The 21,130-nt window shown below is 44.9% G+C and overlaps 2 protein-coding genes across 2 annotated transcripts in view; both read right to left on the reverse strand.

Annotated features, from left to right (window-relative positions):
- The window catches only part of Ptprm (protein tyrosine phosphatase receptor type M), a 449,915-nt gene extending 432,017 nt beyond the window's left edge, over nt 1-17,898 (reverse strand). The window contains exon 1 of the mRNA XM_051190901.1: nt 17,828-17,898. Within this exon, the coding sequence (XP_051046858.1) occupies nt 17,828-17,837 (10 nt within the window). The 5' untranslated portion in view covers nt 17,838-17,898. The remainder of the gene's footprint in view (nt 1-17,827) is intronic.
- LOC127226615 (translation initiation factor IF-2-like) overlaps nt 17,861-21,130 on the reverse strand; it is a 146,516-nt gene continuing 143,246 nt past the window's right edge. The window contains exon 3 of the mRNA XM_051190681.1: nt 17,861-17,950. Coding sequence (XP_051046638.1) covers nt 17,935-17,950 — 16 coding nt within the window. The 3' untranslated portion in view covers nt 17,861-17,934. The remainder of the gene's footprint in view (nt 17,951-21,130) is intronic.

A 21,130-nucleotide genomic window follows, 5' to 3' on the forward strand; every position in this document is an offset into this window, starting at 1 on the left:
CAGTTCTGGTGGATCTGACCTCTGCTGGCACCAGACACACATGCTGTGCACTGTGTACATTCATACATGATACAGAAAACAGATACACACACTATATATGTACATATACATAGTGTATATATATATGTATATACACATGTTATGTGTGTGTTTTGTCACCATGCATATACACGTGTGTGTATGTGTGTATATATATGTGTATACAAATACTTTAAAAAGTAAAGGTCAATCATATAAGCAGCTCATTCAAAAAAACTGAAAGGAAAATGGCCTACAAAGAATATGAGTCACAGGAAGCACAGATGTTTGCAGAGAGTTGGCAGACACCAGGGGACCAAGGCCACTATCACAGAATAGAGGCAAGCAGAAAGGAAGAGGCCTGGGGAGCTGTAGGCTCCGTTCCCTCTGGGGTTCCCCTCTCCGTAAAGAGAGGCCAGGGTGGGCCCCAGAGTAGTGGCCTCTGTGTCACTCCACAGTGAATCACCGTTCCCCAGGCACAAGTTTCAAACTGAGCTACTTGTAGACATAGGCTACTATGAAGAATACCACACAGAAGTTATGATAGTGTCATCTATAAATACTCACTGGTATCAATAGCTTTAAATTATGGGTTGGCATTTGGGTTTATTAAGGAAGATCCTTCAGATGTATTAAAAATATGTTTACCTTCAGTATTGATTTTTTGATAAATATATTATCCGGAGAGGCTATGTGCAGTGATTTCTCTGGGAAAGCTGACATTTATTCAATGATATTTGCTTGACTGAATTAAGTAGCAATATATGCTCATCTATCTTTGCTGTATCTGGGAAATTATCTTATCAAAGTTGAGCGAATATTATTTTAGAAATCTTAGGGTCTGACATAATAAAAAGCTGAGGGAAGGGATCTAGTTGTCTAAGACCTGGGAGTTACACATTAATTCCTAGAAGCCATTTGTGCCAAAGTATTAGAGTGTTTCTAAACAATATCTTACCCAACTGTTTGATTTTTTTTATGGTGGCATTTCTTTAAAGAACAAAAAGATCATCATTGTATTTGATGTTAAATGACTTGCTTGGGGACTAGTGGGTGAAATCCCCAAAGGGCAAGTATGGCAAAGGCTGGCAATATTCCGTACTCCTCCCCACCGTCACCTGCCCCCAGCTACACCGCGAGGACCACCCCCACCGCCCGCTCCTGTTGCTCTCCTTTCTTGATCCAGAAAAAGTCCAGAGGACTCTGTCCCATGACCCTCTGGGGTTTTTCTCATGCCGCATGTGAATGCCCCCCTTGGGGACAATCTTGGAAAGCAGGTGTTGAAGACATCAGAGTTGCCTCAGCCTAGATGTCTGGGTGGAGAGCCCCTAACCCACCCTCCAAACTGGAACCACTCCAGACCACAGAAGAGATGGAAAAATAAGTGTCCACAGCATGAAAGCCCGGGTAGTTTGAGACCCACATCGTCTACAAATTTAACAAAATCCAAAGTTTTGTATTCATTGGAAAGTCTGCTTAGTCTTAAACTAGGAATCTAGATGCAAGGTCCACTAAATTCAGACATGTCCCGTTCTCAGAATTCACTCAATGGGTCAGTAGCCATTTGCAGAATAGCCATTTTATTTGCCTCAAGAAAGAGCTGCAAAGAAATGACCATGTCTTGCGTGACTTAGCTGGGACAATGCCACATCTGCAAATTTAGAAGACACACAAAGTCTTCTAAAACAACCCGCGCGCACACACACACACACACACACACACACACACACACACACACACACACACACGACAAACTTCCTTTAAATGCAAATCCCTTGGCCACATTCCCTTCTCTTCTTCCTGTTTAGTCCTTCTAAGCTGGTGTACAGAGTAGGTTTTATTGTGACGTTTTCACACATCTATCACAGTGTCTTGTTCTTGTCTCTTACCTACTCTCCCCCCCCCACCGCCCAGTCTCTTCTTCTGCCTCCATGTTCACTTCTCAGAGAAGTTTTAGCACATCTGTGTACATGTGTGCTTAACCAACTTCCTTTTCCAATTCTCAAGCTCACACTATTCCCACAAATTACTTCTGTTCCTTTCCTTTTCAGTTTTGTTGTTGTTATTTTTGTTTTTGTTTGTTTGTTTTTTGCATCCCAGTCCATTAGCACAGAAAGCACTGGTCTCAGAAACTGAGAATCAAAGGTGATTGGTTCAACTGACAAATGAGGCAAATGTCATGGCTCTGAGAGGCTTTGTGACAGTCATTAATTTAAAAAGGTATCATTGAGCTCCTCAAAGAAAAAAATCTCAAGAGTCCCCCTTTGATGCACTTGAACTAGATAAAAAGCAGCCAAGAGGGACAAAATCCAAAAAACCAGAAGAACAAAAACCATTTACCCAAATCATAAGACCTTCAGAGCTAGGGAACTGTCTTAACATTCCTTTCGCTTTCTGCCAGGCAAGGAGAGGGAAATGAAACAGACTCTCCACTCTTGACGATGACCTCAGGAATCTGTGATGGAAGTTTACCCGCTGATTGAAACCAGATCTGACCTGTGGGACCTACTGTTGACTGGAAGTGGCTCGTCACTGGCCCCCTGGGATTTACAGGCACTCCTTCTTCAGCGCTGGGGCCTCTCTCTGTTCTTCGCTAGGGATGCATCCCTAAAGAAAATATTGGTTTTATCTACTGGAGAATTTTACTAATGAGAATGACCTATGCACTGAGAGGATAAATACGATTTCTCCACAGGCCCGGACAGGCCATAGGCAGGGAGGGCAGGCAATGCAAGAGATGCATTCATTACCTCACTTGAGGCATCCCACCTTGCATCTAACTGGAAGTTAAGCGAGAGGCCTGCGGCAGTGGAGAAATAGTGAAGGTTTACACTTCTCCATCTGCTGGGGAACTTTAGGAATTGCCAAGGGCTGAAGGTGTGGCTGTGCTGAAGGTCCTTCAAAAGGAAACCCAGTAAGAAAACACCACCTCTTCTTGGAGATAAGTAACTGAATGCCTGCTCCTGTCAACCACAGCTATGATGTTTATTCCTCAACAGTGAGCTCTTTCTGCCTGGTGTTTGCTTGGCTGCCAGAGTCAACAGTTTATGGAAAAAATAGGGGCATCTCATGGAGACATTCAGTCCCTTAGTGAAGGTCACACTTCACACACACCCGAGAAAGCAGCTCTTCCTCTTGGAGGACACATGTAGGTATCTCCCAAGAATGTAACTTAAAAACTCAGTGGGTTTTTAATGGATAGATATGAACCCGAGTCAGAATTGTGGGATAAAGGAGGTAAATGGGTGTGGTAGGAAGGTCTAAGGCTGGGGTACACGCATTCATTGTGTACACCTGTAAAACTGTTAAGAAAAAACTATTTAAGGAACAAGGGGATGAGAATATCAACAACCCAGAAAGATCATCTGCTTCTTCCTCCCCAAGCTTAAGCAGGAGCTATTACAAGAGCCGGATAAATCTGTCCAAATCATCACCTTCTCTTCTCGGGCGGAGGGGCAGGGACCTTCCTCAGCAATATTACCTTAAAACTCTGATAGTGCTCATTGGCTGCACCCCTGAAATATTGGTCAGGTCTTTCTCTAACAGTAAGTCCGTTACCTTATATAAGTCTCCTGTTGATGGGGACTGTGTCAGATCCACCTGTGCGGTTTGTTATTGATTTATATGCAATTTCCATCAATCACCATTTTCAACTCCCTGAAATGTGTTTAGTCATCCTTATACCATTTTGTCACTATACATTTCATAATAGAAGAAGTTGAAATGATTTTATCGTGACAGTATGTATGACAGCTTGCAGTTAAAAATCTCAGAAGTGGCGCTGCTGATTGAATTTACATGGGCTCACTCATATATAAGTTTAAATAATTCACTCTACCCAACCTTCTATTCCTTAGAAATCCTATACTCAATTTCAAAAATATGAGTATTAATCCTACTTTCCAATTGTTCTGGAGCATAAGATTTCATAAACTCAACCCTCACAGAATTAATGACATCCACACATGCCTGTGCTGCCTTTCACAACGTCATCTGTTCGGCGTGTATTATCTTATTTGATACTCTAGTGGAACGTGTGTTTGTTAGTGTAAAGGACTTCGCAGCAACAGGAATGAACTATTTGTATTATCTTTATTCAAAGAGAAAGTGAATTACCATCCCCAGGCGTATCCTTCTGTAATTTCTAGAAGTTTCCCTCCTTTTCCTCAATGTCTCCTCTGAGCTGCTAACTATATAAATCAAGGTAGTTCGCCTGTCTCTTAAGAAAGTCTTTCATTGAGTCTTCCAGAGCCCCTAAGGTCCTTGAGACCCTTTCAGAGGACCACTAATGAAGCCATTTCCATGATAACAGAGCCCGTGGCAGTCTTGTTCTGCTCAGTCCCCGCCTGCTCACTGGGTTGCTCTGACGCAACCTGGTGTTCTCAGCCCTACCCTGTCCAGTTATAGCACACAACCAAAAATTACACCGACTCTGACAACAGCTCTTTAAATGTTCCAGAATATTTTCAGGACACAAAAGGCATCCTACCCCCAGAGAGCCTGAAAATGATTTCACATCATCCCCAACCCTCGGAGATGTCAACAGTCTATATCCTTCCCAGACACGGGCCAGTCCACTGGGGAGGACGGAGGACGGGGGTCTTGTCTTCATCTGTTTTCTGTTGTTTCTGCAGAAACCACAGACCATGCATTTTAAAAGAAATGCTCATCCTCTGTGACGCTAAAGGCTGAGGAATCCAAACATGCACCGCTGGTTCCCGTGGAGCCTTCGAGCCATGTCACAACATCATAGAGTGTATCACACGGTGTCAGCCAAGACTATGTCCTCTTGAGCCCCTCTTTGTATGAAGCCGCCATCCCCATATGGGGTCACACCCTCGGAACTTCATGGAACCTTAACCTCTCCAAGTCCCTAGCTCCAAATACCCTGAGCATCTGGGTCCCAACACCCACCCAGCGTGGAAGACCCTCAACACTTCCACAATCACCAGGAAAGGAAGAAGCAAAGGAAACATGCTGAGGCTTATCCCAGATCTACAGGTCCCTTCGCGCGTCCTCAGCCGAGGAAGATGTTTTCGTGTATAAAATAAGCTGCACAGATGCACGCGATCCCAGTGTGTCTAGAAGAAGGTGAGAGCGATTATCCCGTGTGTACTAACCACCACAGGGGCTACGTCCGCTCTGAGCTCACCTCTTCCTGCTGTTTAACTCAAAGTTATTTATCTACAGTTAGACTCTGCCTTGACCTCCCCGCACAAATTTCAGGGGCTGTTGGAAGAGATGCTGCCTAGCTGCGGCTCACACCAGCCTACATGCTTAAAATTGTTTTTCTCAAAATAATTGAGAAGCAGAACGTGAACTAAATATAGTGAATGTTTGTCAGAATTAGCACAGCATTATTGTCGTTTATACACTCCAGCCGCTTTTGTTTGATCACTGCTAAAAATGTATTACTCATAACGAATTACGCTACGGACAAATGCTTTTTACCTTTCCAGATGACTATTATTCAGACCAATTGAAAGAAAGGAACATTTTTAAAGGTGTTATTTTTATTTCTTCTTATTTGTGTATCTGTGTATGTGTGTGTGGGGGAGTATAGTGTCCATCAGTGCCACAAGAGGGCATCAGATTCCCTTGGTGCTACAGTTACAAGCACTTAAGAGCTGGGCTACCTGGGTACTGGGAACTGAACTCTAGACCTCAGCAAAAGCAAGCACAGATGTTCTTAATCACCGAGCCATCTTTCCCACCCAGAAATTAACATTTCTGCCCAAACCTTGTCACCCAGGTCAGGTTAACAAATTAATCTGCCAATGGTGGAAAGACCCAATGACCTACCAGCTTAAAGATACAAACTGTGTCATTTTGTTTTCCGGATAACAAGCATTGATTGCAATGCTGAAAGGTCACTTGTCATCAGCTCAATTGTTGACCTACTGGCAAATTGCATCCTGTCACTCCACAGTACTCCAGGAAGAGACACTTTGTTTGTGGTCACTAATGGTGGGGGTGGGGGAGATGGGGGTGGGGGGATAACAGCATTTCACAAGGTGTGAGATCCCAGGCTGGTCCCTCAGTTCAACAGGGAAGGGGGCAGCAAACAAACATCATGGAAAGAAATGAATGGATGAAGATTTTATAATTACCCAAGACAACTACCAGGATCTTATTTATTCAGATTTAAAATCCTGGGATCAAACACAACCTTTATCTTCAAGCCTATCAGTAAGGATTTCAGTGTTACACAGTTTCTCTATAGTTAACAATGTAGAAAAGACAGGGCTGGGAAAGGTCATTGGGGCTGGGGAGATGGTTCACCCACTAAAATGCTTGCTGTGCAAGCACAAGGACCCGAGTTTGCATCCCCACCCATGTAAACGCTAGGGAATGATGCCATGCATTTGCAATCCCAGCAACAGGAATACCGAGAAAGAAAAGTATCCCAGGGTTGCTGGCCGGTGAAATCAGTGAGCTCCAGGCTCAGTAAGAGACTCTCAGAAAACAGGGTGGAAAACTGGTTAAGGAAGACACCTAATGTCAACTCCATGTCTTTACGTAAACACACACATGCACGTGCGCACGCACACACACACACACACACATGCATGCACGCACGCACATGCACACACACATGCACGCACATACACGGCCCCACCCCCATGAACACATATTTGCACAGAGAAAGCAGCATTTCTACAGTGGAAAACTAAAGCATGCAACCAAGGGCCAGTTGCTTGAAAAACTAATTTCCACAGACATCATCATAAAAGTCCCTCTCGTTATGTTAATTTGCTGTCCCAGGTATCTGGTTCAGATGTTTACTGCTGCATAATCGGTTGTTTGAACCTGTCCACCCACCAGATAGAGGCACTATGGTTGTCCGGCACACAGTTAATTAAATAGATGTATTTATTTCTCCTTCCGCCACTTAAGCTTCGAAATACTACATTAAAATATAATTTGTCACAATCTAGAGTAAAGTATCGGATAACTAGGCATTAAAGTGCACTTATTTAAAATAATGGTCTGAGCAGTCACTTCCTAGAGTTTGCCAGGAAGTGGACAGAAACTTTTCTATACTTAGTCTCCTGCTCGGAAGAGGACAGAAATACATACCGGTACAAACTCAAAAATAAAACTTAATAATGCCCCCCTTTATGTACCTTCTAACCACGTGTTAGTCAGCCATCAAGATATCTATCCACCCACAGGACACAGAGTCACACTCTATATATCCACCGAGGCCTAAGACCACAGCATGAAGACTTGTCCTAGTTTAGAAAGTCCTAGAATTGTAGGCCCGAAATTAGTTGTCCCAGATTGGTGTTACATAAATCCCTAGGCCCCCAAGGAGCCCATCTAGCAAGGACCAGAGCCATCACAATAGGCCCAGAGAGGGAGGGAAGCCAGGGTTCAGGCTGCATTGTGTGAAACGTAAATATTTTCTGTGCAATTTGACACCGCTTGGCTAAAATGCATCAGTGGGTAAAAATCAGGGCTGCGGGCGTGGCCAGGCATGGCACACTGTCAATTCATCCCAGCCACGTGTTCTTTTCTTCCCCAAATTTGCACTGCAGATTTTGCTTACCTCAAGCGTTCAAGAGTTGAAGAGTAATTACACTCATCTATACTTCACGTACATTTAATCATTGTTAAGATGTTCATATTTGCATGTCTGCTGTACACACACACACACACTAAGATGTTCATATTTGCATGTCTGCTGTACACACACACACACACACAAACACACACACACTAAGATGTTCATATTTGCATGTCTGCTGTACACACACACACACACACACACACTAAGATGTTCATATTTGCATGTCTGCTGTACATACACACACACACACTAAGATGTTCATATTTGCATGTCTGCTGTACACACACACACACACACACTAAGATGTTCATATTTGCATGTCTGCTGTACATACACACACACACTAAGATGTTCATATTTGCATGTCTGCTGTACACACACACACACACACTAAGATGTTCATATTTGCATGTCTGCTGTACACACACACACACTAAGATGTTCATATTTGCATGTCTGCTGTACACACACACACACTAAGATGTTCATATTTGCATGTCTGCTGTACACACACACACACACTAAGATGTTCATATTTGCATGTCTGCTGTACACACACACACACACACTAAGATGTTCATATTTGCATGCCTGCTGTACACACACACACACACACACACACACACACAAAGATGTTCATATTTGCATACCTGCTGTACACACACACTTTTTTATTTTATTTTCTTATTTTCTATCTGCACAGACATCAACACTTACCATCCTTTAAAATTTTGGCATAAAGTTTCCTAAAATCAAGGAAGTCTGGCATATTCATGTGTCTCTTCAGTATTTATTTAGCAACCCAATCATAGCTCCTTATGACGTCTCTGATAACACTCATCAAAACTGCTGAGTTTTCAGACAAGGGCGATGCCTCTGTGGGTAAAGCACTTGCTGTGCAACCCGATCAACCTGAATTCAGATTCCCCAGGACCCAGGGAGATGTGGGACCCAGTGGGCAATGTGTCCCCTGGGGTCCCGGCATTTTGCTATGGTGGAGTCCACTGCCGACCCTGGAATCCACTACAGCCAGCAGGACAAACCCTGTTTAACAAATAGAGAGAAAGAACCAACACCCACATGCCTGTCTGCATTGTACATGCATGCATGTCTACATGTGTATCATACGTGGTATAGAAAAACTGAATTTTCATCTTCATGCAGTCAGTACTTTCTCCTTCCTTCAGCAAAGGTCAGTAGTCAAACCATCTCCTTGTTTCCCTTCCTACAGGGACCCAGTCTCTCCTCAGCTAGACGGGAGACCTGGGTTCAGATCCCAGCACCCACATAAAAACTGGGCACATCAATGTGGGCCCCAGGGACTTGAGGCCCAGCCCATCTAGCCAACATGGTGATGGTGAGGTCCAGATTCAGTGGCTCACTCATGGGGGTAGGAATAGGGGTGGGGGTATGGAGGATAATAGAACATACCTGATATCAACCTCTGGCTGTCCCATGCACACTCATGGATATGCGCGCGCGCGCGCACACACACACACACACACACACACACACACACACATGCACTCATGACACATTCCTTTACTCACACCAGACTCCTATATGCTCATGCACAAGTTTTTCTGAGGGCCCTGTTTCCTCTCTTCTCATGACTGTCACTAGTGTCCCTCGAAGCCCCGAGGTAGCCCATGTATGCTCATGGCCTCTATTGACACCCCCTTTCTGTACAGAACATCCTTTGTGTAATGCTCCAGCCCTGGTCCTGTTTCTGTGGCCCTCTTGGCCGACACGGCTTTCTAGAAGTCCTGTTTGTCAATGCCTAGACTTTGGTAGAGAGTAGCCACGCCAGGCTCAGGGCAGCCAAAAGGAGTCATATCACTGTGTCCCATGGGTAATGTGCTTGTAGGACAGTCTCAGGAGCTAGGGCTGTGCTTTGTGTATACTGCGGAGGAGTGAGCCTCAGTCTGTCCTGATTTGAAGTTGAGAGTAAGCCCAACCTAGCTTTTCTCATTTAACACTTTTATAACTTGAGCCATGGGAGGTCCTGATGGCACTTCCCAGGGACTGTGCAATGACCCTGACACAGGCAGAGGATGTAAGATGTGAGCCTTGGGCTACCCAGAGTTTCCATGGCAACCCCCATTTCGGCTGTGTGAGGTGAGACTATCACCTACCTGGTGCTGGGCTCTACCCAGGCAGAGCAACACCCGCCCACCCCAAGCCTGTCTTGACCACACACATGCATTCCCAGAGAGACAGCTACTGACCAACTTCTCTAGGCTCTGCAGGCAATTATCTAGGCCCCGTCCTTTCTAGTCTTGAGGAAGCGGCTTTCAAATTGCTCACCCCCAGTTTGTGCTGTCTGTCAGGGATCTGCTCTGTAGATGAAGCTGCTATTCCTGGGTTCCCAGTCATAAGCTATGGTCCTGCTCCCCAGCACTTATTGACAAAGTAGGTTCTTCATTTTTATAAGCTGGCCATGCTCAGCACCAGCCTTTCCTGGAGCAGACAAGGCCCCCAGACTGTCCAGACCCTCAATGTGCTGTGCCAGAGCCAAGTGTAATCTGTCTGTCATTCCCCATCATGGAACTCAGACTCTAGTTCCATTGACAGTGTCTGCCACATTTGACCTCTCTGTTCATTCTATTACCTGGCCTCACATCTCTCCTGCAATGTCATCTTGAATAATTTTACAGGAAATTAAACAAGAAGTAAAGCTGTTACAGTGCATATTGATATACACAGACCGATTTGTATACCTTTCAGCAAATAGGTTAAACACTATTCTTATGTTTTGTGAGTTTCTGAGGAGGCAAGATGTGAATTTAGAAGAAACTTAAAGGAAAACACCCATCGACTGCTAAGAATACACCACGGGCACAAGATAATAAAATGGTGTCCACTGGCCCCGATGAAACAGTTAATTAGCAAAAGTTGTAGCGGTGTTGGAAAATAGCGTCGGTCTTAAGCTCTAAGATTATCAAAACAGAATCACTCAAGTATCGTGTTCAGCGAAACAACACCATGCAGAAAGATGTTAGCTTAGCTCCTTCTGTCATGCCAACCTAAGGGAGAAGGGCTTTACTGGGGCCCAGAGTCTCACGGGGAAAGTTTTCAGACATGAATGCATGTCTTGGGATAACTGCAGAAACCAGGAGGAAAAGGAGGAGTCATTATTAGGGCAGGGATGCACAGGAAGGATAGCAGAGAACAAGTGATCTATGGGGCAAATGAGAAACATGGAGGGGGCCCTAACTAGGGGTGGGGAGATAAATTCAGAACAATGAGGTTATAACAAAAGTAAGGATGTGCAAAAAAGTCAGAAGGGACTATTGCCTACCTAAACTCTCTGTAATAGAGGTAAGTCTGCACATAAATACACGCATGTACTTTAAATTAAGTTTCCCCATCTAGGCTGACAATGTTTCCTTCAAGAGCCCAAGACCATCTACAAACACCCAACAGCAGGCGTGGGAAGCCCCTTTTAAGTCGCTAGTCAGGGCTGTTAAGAGACTCCCAAAACATTACAAACTACTGCTATTATCTTCGGTTGACCCCCAGAAGGAAAAGTAAAGGTAAGTTCCTGTTAAGACACCATGCACTTCAGACACAGGGCCCCGAGGCTCCTGTGCTAGGACCGATTTGAAATCGTACTCCCCGAGGTCTAGCTTTCTTGGTAAAAGGAGGCTGCATGCAAGGAGGGAGCAACCAACAGCCCTACGCAGCTAAGGCATCTCTGAACCAACCACAACAACAGCCAGCATGGCACACTAACCCGGAGGGTGCATTAGGGACATGTGTCCCTTGGTCACCGGCAGCTCTCTAATTGGGTTTAAGATGTGCTCAACAAGAGGGAAGTAAGGCCTGTGTCTCCCAGCTCACAGTGCAAAGTGGGAACTCTTCCTAACTCTCTCCTGGTGAAAAGTCCCATGAGGGAGCGAGAATGGGATAGGAGGATGGGAGACTTGGATGGGATAGTCAAGAACAAACAAACCCTTCTTCACATCCTGCGTTAAGCGACCACAAATATCCAGACTCGACTAGAAGAATGGCAAATCCCAGACCCCACCACAAGCCCTGCTTAAAGTTTATGGTAAAGTGACAATTGGAAAGGAGTCCCACGGATGATGGAGAATGTCCTCGGACGCTCACCACCACACTAACCAGTGTGCCTACTCTCAAAGACCTCTTTCAGACCTTTTGAATCCATCCGGAAACCTCACAAAGGTACGTAAGTTCTAGTCTTCACTTTGTGTCATTTAGGAAAGACAACAGGAAGTCGGCAAGAGCCATTTACAGAGTTGAAGGCAAGCTAAGCGGTGCATTAATACCACACTCAAGGAGAAGGGAGAAGGAAAGAGGGAGGAGGGAAGAGCATTAGAGGGAGGAGCAGAGGAGGAGGAAGAGAGAGGGGAGGGGGAGGACCAGGAGAGGGGGAAGAGAAAGCAAAGAAGAGGAGGAAGGGTAAGGAGGGGCAGGAAGAGAAAGAATAAGAGGAGGAGGAAGGAGAGCAGGAGGAGGGCAGCTCTTTAACGTAATTCTGGGTTAGGAATGAGGCTGAGGTTCTGATATGGATTCTGGGGTTTTGCCCTGGTCAGCTCTGAGACAGGCAGGTCTTCACATCTCATAGATTTTGGGTTCCTGTATAATCTGTCGCCTTGCGAAGACCGCTTCTTTGCTCCGGCCCGCAACCCACCTGAACCATGGCCTTCTGGCCCTGCCTTGATTTAGAGTTCTATTCACCAGAATGGCACCATCTATGATTCCCATCGTAACTCAAACTTTAACCAGGCTTTAAGTTTTGTAACTGGTCATAAGTACTGCCCACCATTACTTATGTCCTCACACTTATTGGTTAAATGCCTGCCTCCTCCATGAGTATAATCATCAGGAAGAATGGTTCAGCTGCTCTTGGCCCAACATGTAGGGCCATGTCCATGGGAGTCACTACACACAGAAATAAATCTGTTCCCTCAATGTCCACAGGGGATTTGTTCCTGGACCCCCAAGTGATACCCAAATCACTGATGCTCACGTCCTTTATATTAAGTGCTATAATATTCACTATGCACATTGTCATTTTATGCCATATATTTATGTAAACCCTTCATGAGTTGTAGTAACCAATGCCATGTACTGTTATGTAAACAGTTACACTTTATCAGGAGAAGAAAAATAACTCTGGGAAAGGCCAGCAGAGGCATTTCTTAATGGATACTGTCTGTCTGCAGGGTTTGAACCCATGTGGATGGAGCCTGCAGATACTGCAAGCCAACCCTAGTACTAAATGAGGACATTATAAAAATAAGAGCTTAAGAATTTAACTTATGAAGGGACAAAGCAGTAGCTGGCCCTTGCAGCCTGTGCAGGCAATCCTCCAAGGCAGCCTTCATGATCAGTTAAGGTCTCCTGGATTAAACACCAGTATCTTCACTGCATGAACACCCTTACAAGGTCACCCAAGGACAGTCAGGAAAGCAAAACGGAAGGCTGTCCTTCCCACAGGGTCTACTCTGAATTTCTGATTCCTGTACTCTAAAGTATGGACACCGCCATCAAGTCTGCCAGGGCCACCGCAAGGGTTGATTACATACAGCTAAGAGGACATGAATGTCAACTGCCAGTCAATTGTTGTATGTCCAAGATGATTTTTTGGTAGAGACGGGCTGATCCGTAAGTATGGGCACTTGCCTATGATTTAGGCTCTTTCCCCTTTCCTATCATTCCTTCTGTTTTGTGTAGACAGAAAAGCCAAACCCAACCACATGCTGCCGAGTGCTGAGTCTGATGGACTGAAGTTGACATTATCGTTTAAATATTTACCACCGCACAGCTAAGCAAGAGCAAACTCACTTCACAGCATGATCACTGACCCATCCAGACAGATCTAGAACGCAAGGGGTACTCTGAGGGGGCATCTCTATTCCGCTCACACAGTGAGGATGCCTGAGCATCAGCAACAATCAATGCCTGGCACGTGGCAGGTGTTTAACCAACATTTGCAGTTGATTGAAGAGTCAATGAGACAATTAAATGTTCGAATGTTCTGTGACAAAAGTATTTCTTAGTGGGTATGCACTGTGATTCTAGAGGAAAGACAGCCTTTCCCAAGCCCACGGTTGTTATCTTCATTATTCCCAAAGCACCACGGGAGACCTGGAGTACAAATAAATGGGAAGGCTATCCCTAGCACGTGCAAAATATGCCTGATAAGTGTGCCCAAAGAGAAAACGTCAATTACACTGTCAGCCACCATCATCCCCAATGTGCAGCTGGTGCTAAACAAATGCACACGGTCATTTTTCTATTTCCTGGGTCACCACACTAAGAGTGTCTGTCACTGCTCTGCCAGGCACCCTGTCGTCTCCCTGCCTTTGGCTGGAGACCATGGCCATGATGTAGTCCTTAGTTTCTGTGTCTCCCTGCAGATGAGTCACAGTGTCACCCTACAGTGGAAAGCTAAGGCAAGGAAGAAGGCCACACAAGCTCCCTGAGAGGCGGGAGTGGAGTTACCTACCTCTGAAATAGGGTCCAAAGTCACTTCATAATATCTGCTTTTAGAGGCACAGTATCTTAAACATGTGTGCAAGCATGCAGTTGTGTGTGTGTGTGTGTGTGTGTGTGTGTGTGTGTGTGTGTGTGTGTTCCTGCTCTGGAGTTTTGAGTGCAGGCATCTCTGAAGGTCAAAAGTGAGTGTCAGATCCCCTGGAGCTTGAGTTACAGGCAGCTGTGGCAGGGATGAACCCAGGTCCTCGGCAAGGGCAGCAGATGCTGTTACCCACAGGGCCACCATTTCTCAGGCCTCTTCAGTGTCAGTTTTAAAGCCTGGCCTAATGGTGCAGGCTGAGGCAGGAGGACCACAAGTTTGGGCTTTACATGGAGCTACAGAGTGAGTTCAAGGCCAGCTTGGATAGCTTGGTGAGACCTTGTCTCAAAATAAAAGGATTAAAATATCTGGAAATATAACGGGGATGGGACACTTTCCTAGAATGCATGAGGCCCCAAGTTCACTCTTTACTACTGAAAAACAAAAACAAAACAAAATAGAAATAGTACTTAAGTAAGTATCCAAGGTTCAGAACCCTAGTAGTGAGTTGCAAATATCATACAGTAGCAAAATATAGGAACATGGACCATTGTCCTGCCTGAGTACATGTTTTAGGGTCACGAAACACTACTTACAACAACTGCCTGTGTGATACTCATGGGATGGGACCAGGTCTGTCATGGGCGAACAAATTCCACCAGACTCTCATTTTGGTTTAGATCCAAGTGCCCATGCTTAAAGCAGCAATCCTTAAGGCAAAATCTAAAACTTCCTCGGTGCTAATGAAGATGACCAATCTGTATGAAATAAGCTGCATAGGTATCAACGAAGGAACTCCGCTTATTGTAATTTTGCCCCTAAGAAAAGTTGCAGTCCAGAGCCTACTACAGAATCATAGAGTTCAGATAAACAAAGTCACACGACACTTGGCTTTTGTTTGTCTTAAACATCTGGTTCCAGAGCTGTGCAACCAGCTCAGAGGAGTAACCAAGCGAGCCTAGACAAAGCTCTAGACTGTGTTTAATTTTTTTTTTAAATGTGGTTATCAATAGCCTCAAATGTGGAAGATACCAAGGAAAGACTCCTACCTTTGACTTCAGTAAAGGACAGTAAAATAAAAGGTTAAAAATAGCCAGCATGTATGGCTTTAATCATTCTGAAACTCAGCTTATTCTCAGTAGAGCAACCAAGACTCTGGCACCACACAAGGAAGGAGAGAGGCAAGCCAATGCCTGGAAGCCCACATGGACAGTGAGCAAAACGAAGTGTGAAATCACAGCTCTGTTCATCACCAAGTCTCCATCCCAGCTACAGATGCTTACACTGTGGCATCCCCACACAACTAAACTACCATAGGTGTGTTCCAATAAAATTCCGTGGGCACTGAAATTTGACAGTCTAATCTCATGGAATACTACCTTTAAAAAAAAAAAGTTCCAATCACTTAAAAGTGGAGATGCCACCACTGGCTTACAAGTCGTATCAAGGCAGGCATTGGGCTGTATTTGGCCAACATGGCGACTGCTTATCTGAGTTCATACAGCACCGGCCTACATATAGCAGACAGAGTAACACACATCTAAGAACAAACCCCACACTATTGCTAAGTAAAGGCTAAAGCAGTATCATAAGCCATATGCTTCTCCTTGCCATCCATTTACGACATGAAGTGTTAATAGTTTTCGTTATGATGTTTACATATTTACTATTGTGTGTATGACATGTGTGTGACTGTGTGTGAGTGTGTGTGTGTGTACGTGAGTTTGTGTGAGAGCGTGTGAGTGTGTGAGAGTGTGTGACTCTGAGTGTGTGTGTGTGAGATTGTGTGTATGAGTGTGTGTGTGCACACATGAGTGTGCAAACACACTTGTAGACTTGAGTTTGTTGCCTAGAAGAAAAGATAAGAGGACAATGTCGATTCTCTCCTTCTATCCTGTAAATCTGAAAATGGAACTGAGGTTGTCAGGCTCGGTGGCCAGCCTCTTTTTTCTCAAGTGAGTTGCTTATCCTATGATTCAGATGGAATCATCAAGGGCCGAAGAGGATTCTGCAATATTTAAACTTTTTTCAGAAGTAACTTTTTCTTTCCATATTGGAAGGAAAAATTCAATGTAAAGGGCCACAGTGATGAAAGCAGATACCCAATTAAAAACTAGAAACCGGGGGCTAGGGGTACATAGCTTTGTGGTCAATGGAACACTTGCCTGACATGGGAGTGGCCATGGTTCCCATCTATAGTGACACACAACCATACTGAAAGCCACAGACTTCATCACATGAGAAGACAAAGGTGACATCAGCCATGTCTGTGCTTGCACCCAGATCTACAGGGCCTAACTCTCCCCCACCTCAGCTTCCCTGGAGATGAATGGACAGACACCTGGGGGAATGGCAGGGAAAGACTCAAAGGATTTCAGGGCAAGAACACCACACGGGGAGGAACAATACAGCAAGGGCAAAGCCATTTCCTACCTGTCTATCACAGCTAGAAAGGGAAGAGGAAACTAGAGTGGGGTAAACCAACCAACAGTGGCCTACTGACTCCTGAAGCAACACTGAAAGGCACACACGCTTGACAGAGTGGGAAAGACGGACGGCAAAGGAGAAAGTGGCCTGGGAATCCAAACGAGACTCGTGAAGATCCAGAAGCCTGGGAAAGCTACAGTGTTAAAGATATTGACTTGAAAATTATAAGGAATTAAATGTGGGAAGGAGGAGAAAGCCCATGGTGGGCATCATAATTGTTAAAGCTTATTAAGAACAGCGTTAGATTTTACCTCACGCTTTGAAGCTGCCTTTATAAGATTACCTACGAAATCTAATTACTGCCACATGTAGGCACATTAATGAAAAGCTTTACGTTCATGAAAAAGTACAAAAAAAAAATGTGTTTTATCTGAAATCCACATCTCAATAGTATGTTCTTAGCGGTTTGGATACTAAATGGTACATTCACCAGCCCATTTCAAGAAGGAATCTGCAAATCTAAGACTTTAAAAGGACCGCCAAGGTCACAGCCTGGGAAGAAGGGCCCCATAAAACCTTCAGGCTCGGCTGTGGTTGGATCAATCATTACCTTTCCACCCTTTCTTCAAAAAGAACTGAATGCTCAGTGATGTTCAATAAGGTAAGCAGTTTCTACTTAGTGGGAAATTCACTAAGCTCTCCTCTGTAGGGGAATAAAGAGAGAGAGAGAGAGAGAGAGAGAGAGAGAGAGAGAGAGGCCACACACACATCCCTGCATCCTCTGAATGCTTCACGATCACGATTTCCCGGGCACAAGGGAGTCCCTAAGGCTCTGAGGCTGAGAAAGGAGGTTCCCTTCAAGGCCTGCTTTGTGTGGTTGCTGGAAATCGTGCTATTTGAGTCCCACAACTGGAGTCCCACTTTCCACACACGTTTGCCAGAACAGACATCCAACTATTCCCCATATGTTTCTTGAGAAAGGATCACCTGGGCAATTTCCAGCAATCCAGCTGAGGCATGGCCAACGATAACAGAGAGTAAACGGTAACTAGCCTTTGCAGGAAGGGATGCAAGGCTAAACTGGAATGAATCCTTTTAGTTACAGCAGCCTCCCTCCCCAGCTACTCAGCCATGGAGCACAGCACTCGAGAACTACGAGCTCTTTTATCCAACCAACACCCAGTAGGCAGTGTCCTGTGACTACGGTCAATACTCCCCAGCTGTCCCTATTGCCGAGAGAACGCCAAGCAGTGACAGCAAACCTGATGGCATCCACGGATCAGACGTCGGTTTGGTCAAGGTGTTCACCTGCTCCCAATTGAAGTCATCATCGTCAGCTTGACTATATCCACATGTGCTGTACGGTTCATCAAAGAGGCAGCCGCCTACAGGGGGGAGAAAGAGAGGCAATGTCTGTTACAGCCAGAAGTCCGAACTGATCTGAGATGCATCAGGAAGATAGCCATGCACTTGACATCAAACCAAGTCTGGTTTGACTGTTTTGCTTGGAAACTGTGGATCTGACCCCTTCCATGACCTTGCTGAGTGTTGCCGAGTATCAACCATGCCTTAGCAGTACAGATACATTATGTTCCTCTCTAGAAGGAACCTAATGTTGTTAGAAGAAAACCGAATAGGAAAATCTAAAAGTCACATTTTCCAGATGTATACTGAACTTAGAAAATTCATCTTGCATCCAAAACTTGAAAAGAATTCCCTCAATGATGCAATCCGTTTTCAAATGAGAGTTATAATTTGCTAAAAAAAATATTAAAGAGAAATGTTTTCACTAAAACACTGGTGTAACGATAAAGGACAAGTCATACTACAAATGATGAGCGTGGCCTATACAACATTTTTCAAAATATCCTTCTCCATCTTACACAGAAGCAAGCTTCAGCTTATGGTTTAAGAAATCTGAGGTCATATTCAAAGTAGATTACAGAGTCACTTTATAGCCCACACAAGCCTCAGTGACAGACATTTCAAGGCTAACCATGTGGCAAACATTTGCTTGGTTTTGGTACAATGAATGAAGCTATCTAAATAAAAAGAAATGGCTGCATCAGGACCGATGCCATTCAGCACATGGATGGTTTTCAGACCCACCCTAAGGCTCTGAGATGCCCTTTGCTTTGAATTACTCATATTGGTGGGTTTTTGTTCAAATGATTCACAAAGGGGCAGTCAGTGATGACACTGATCACAGCAATGATCATGGCAAACCTGCTACCCATTTTATAAGGAAAAGTAGATGTTGCAAAGTCGGTTGCATCCTAAGTAAATCCCTCTAATTCAAATTATTAATTACAACTGCTGGCAGTTGGTAACAAGTGACAAGGAGACGCAGCTTTAGGGCTATTACTGTACTATGCCTGCCAGGTACACCCTGGAGGCAGAAGGCAAGGAAAACAGCAATTGTAAACCAGACGGAAGATGGAATTTGAAGGTCACCTGCCCTAATTTTCAATCCCCAAATCTAAATCAGTCTCACGCCTTCCTCAACGGCCAGGCATCCTCTGAAGACACGAGAAACTGCTCATTTTGTATGTAGGAACTTCCCAGAACATCCCCAGACGTTCTAGTCTTCACGGTGCCTCTTGAAATGAGCAGGCATTTATCTTCCTCCACCCCACAAGGCATCAGCTAACCACGCAGCTCCTGTGCAGGAAAACTGACAGTTTGAAAGGAGCCGCCGTGTTCTATGTCTTAGCTTCCCCCGGCAGTACGTGCTCTGCTCTTCCCATACCTCCTGTGAGGTTTGTAGACCTGTCAGTACCCTGCCTGGTGTTCCCTGAATACTTGTCCCCAAAACTAGTACCTGTGCTGGTGCAAGAACCGACCTGACCCCTGCCCCTGACCTCTCACCCTGACAACAGCTTGGCCAGAAGCATAGGCCCATCCTGAGCTAAACTTTCATGTGTTTCCATGCCTGCCATCAAGTCAAGTCGTTTCTGCGCGCGCGTGTGCGTGTGTGTGTGTGCGTGTGCGTGTCTGTGTGTGTGCGTGCGTGTGTGTGTGCGTGTGCGTGTGTGTGCGTGCGTGTGTGTGTGCGCGCGCGTGTGTGTGCGTGTGTGTGCGTGCGTGTATGTGTGTGTGCGTGTGCGTGTCTGTGTGTGTGTGCGTGTGCGTGTGTGTGTAAGGTATATGTATGTGTGTGTCTGTAAGATGTATGTATGTGTGTGAGAGAGAGATGTATATATGTATGTGTCTGTGAGGTGTGTGTGTGTGTCTATGTGTGTCTATGTGTGTGGTGTGTATCTGTCTGTGTGTGTGAGGTGTATGTATGTGTGTGTGTAAGATGTGTGTGTGTATGTGTGTGAGGTGTTTGTGTCTCTGTGTGTGTAAGGTGTGTGCGTGTGTGCGTGTGTGTGCGTGTGTGTGTGCGCGTGTGCGTGTGTGTAAGGTGTATGTATGCGTGTGTCTGTAAGATGTATGTATGTGTGTGAGAGAGAGATGTATATATGTATGTGTCTGTGAGGTGTGTGTGTGTGTCTATGTGTGTCTATGTGTGTGGTGTGTATCTATCTGTGTGTGTGAGGTGTATGTATGTGTGTGTGTAAGATGTGTGTGTGTATGTGTGTGAGGTGTTTGTGTCTCTGTGTGTGTAAGGTGTGTGTGTGTGTGTGTGTGTGTGTGTTTGTGTTCTCTGAATTCACAGGACTGCCCACTTATCCTTGCTAAATCCATTTTGTTTTCTATGCACCACCACAGTCCGTGGACAGCTCCGGAAGTCCTGACACCATTACTTGGGAATTAGTTATCCTATCTAGAATTACGTTGTAGAATAATCACAATTACTCACAAAATCCAAAATGCTCTTGAATTTGAAAAACTTCTCCTCATTGATATAATTCAACAAACTCAGATACTCCCATACTTAGTTTCAGGTGATAGATTAATATCAAAATCCCAATAAAAATAATAATGCAAAAATCATCATCAGGCCGTATGTGTCGACCTACATGAAACAAATGAGTTCTGTGTTTCGACCTTAGTCATAGCGCTGGGATAGCTCATCTTATATGCCCAAGGCTTTCGAAACACTCACCCAAACCCAAAACGTTTCTGGCCCCTAGCAGAAAGGAGTACTCTGTCAAATCTGCCTGCATGTGCTGGAAAATGTCAGACCTGGGTGAGTCAGGGAAACTCAGGTTGTCCCAGACAGTCTCTAGCTCTTTAGCATGTCTCAGTCAGCACTCCAGGCCCAAGGGGGAAATCAGCTGCTGTCTCCTGGGATGCTTTCAGTTCTTACAGTCCCGACTAACCCTTCCCCTGGGAACACAACGCTCAGTATGAAAGGCACAGAATTAAACTCAAAAGTTTAATCTCACAACAAACGATCGTCCATGTGCCCCCCTTCTTGAGTTGTAAGAACTTCTGAAAAAAAGTGGATCTTCCCAGCACCCAATGGGAATACTGTTCCAATATGGGTGAGATGTGGGGGGAAAAAAACAAAACCAAACAAAAAAAACCACGTGTGACTATCCATGAGAAAACAGAAGTGCCCGTGGTGTGGTTGCAAGTTGTGGTTGACTTGGAGAATAGCTTCATCCTGAAGGGAC

The sequence above is a fragment of the Phodopus roborovskii genome, unplaced genomic scaffold (assembly GCF_943737965.1).
Source record: "Phodopus roborovskii unplaced genomic scaffold, PHOROB, whole genome shotgun sequence".
Classification (NCBI taxonomy): Eukaryota; Metazoa; Chordata; class Mammalia; order Rodentia; family Cricetidae; genus Phodopus; species Phodopus roborovskii.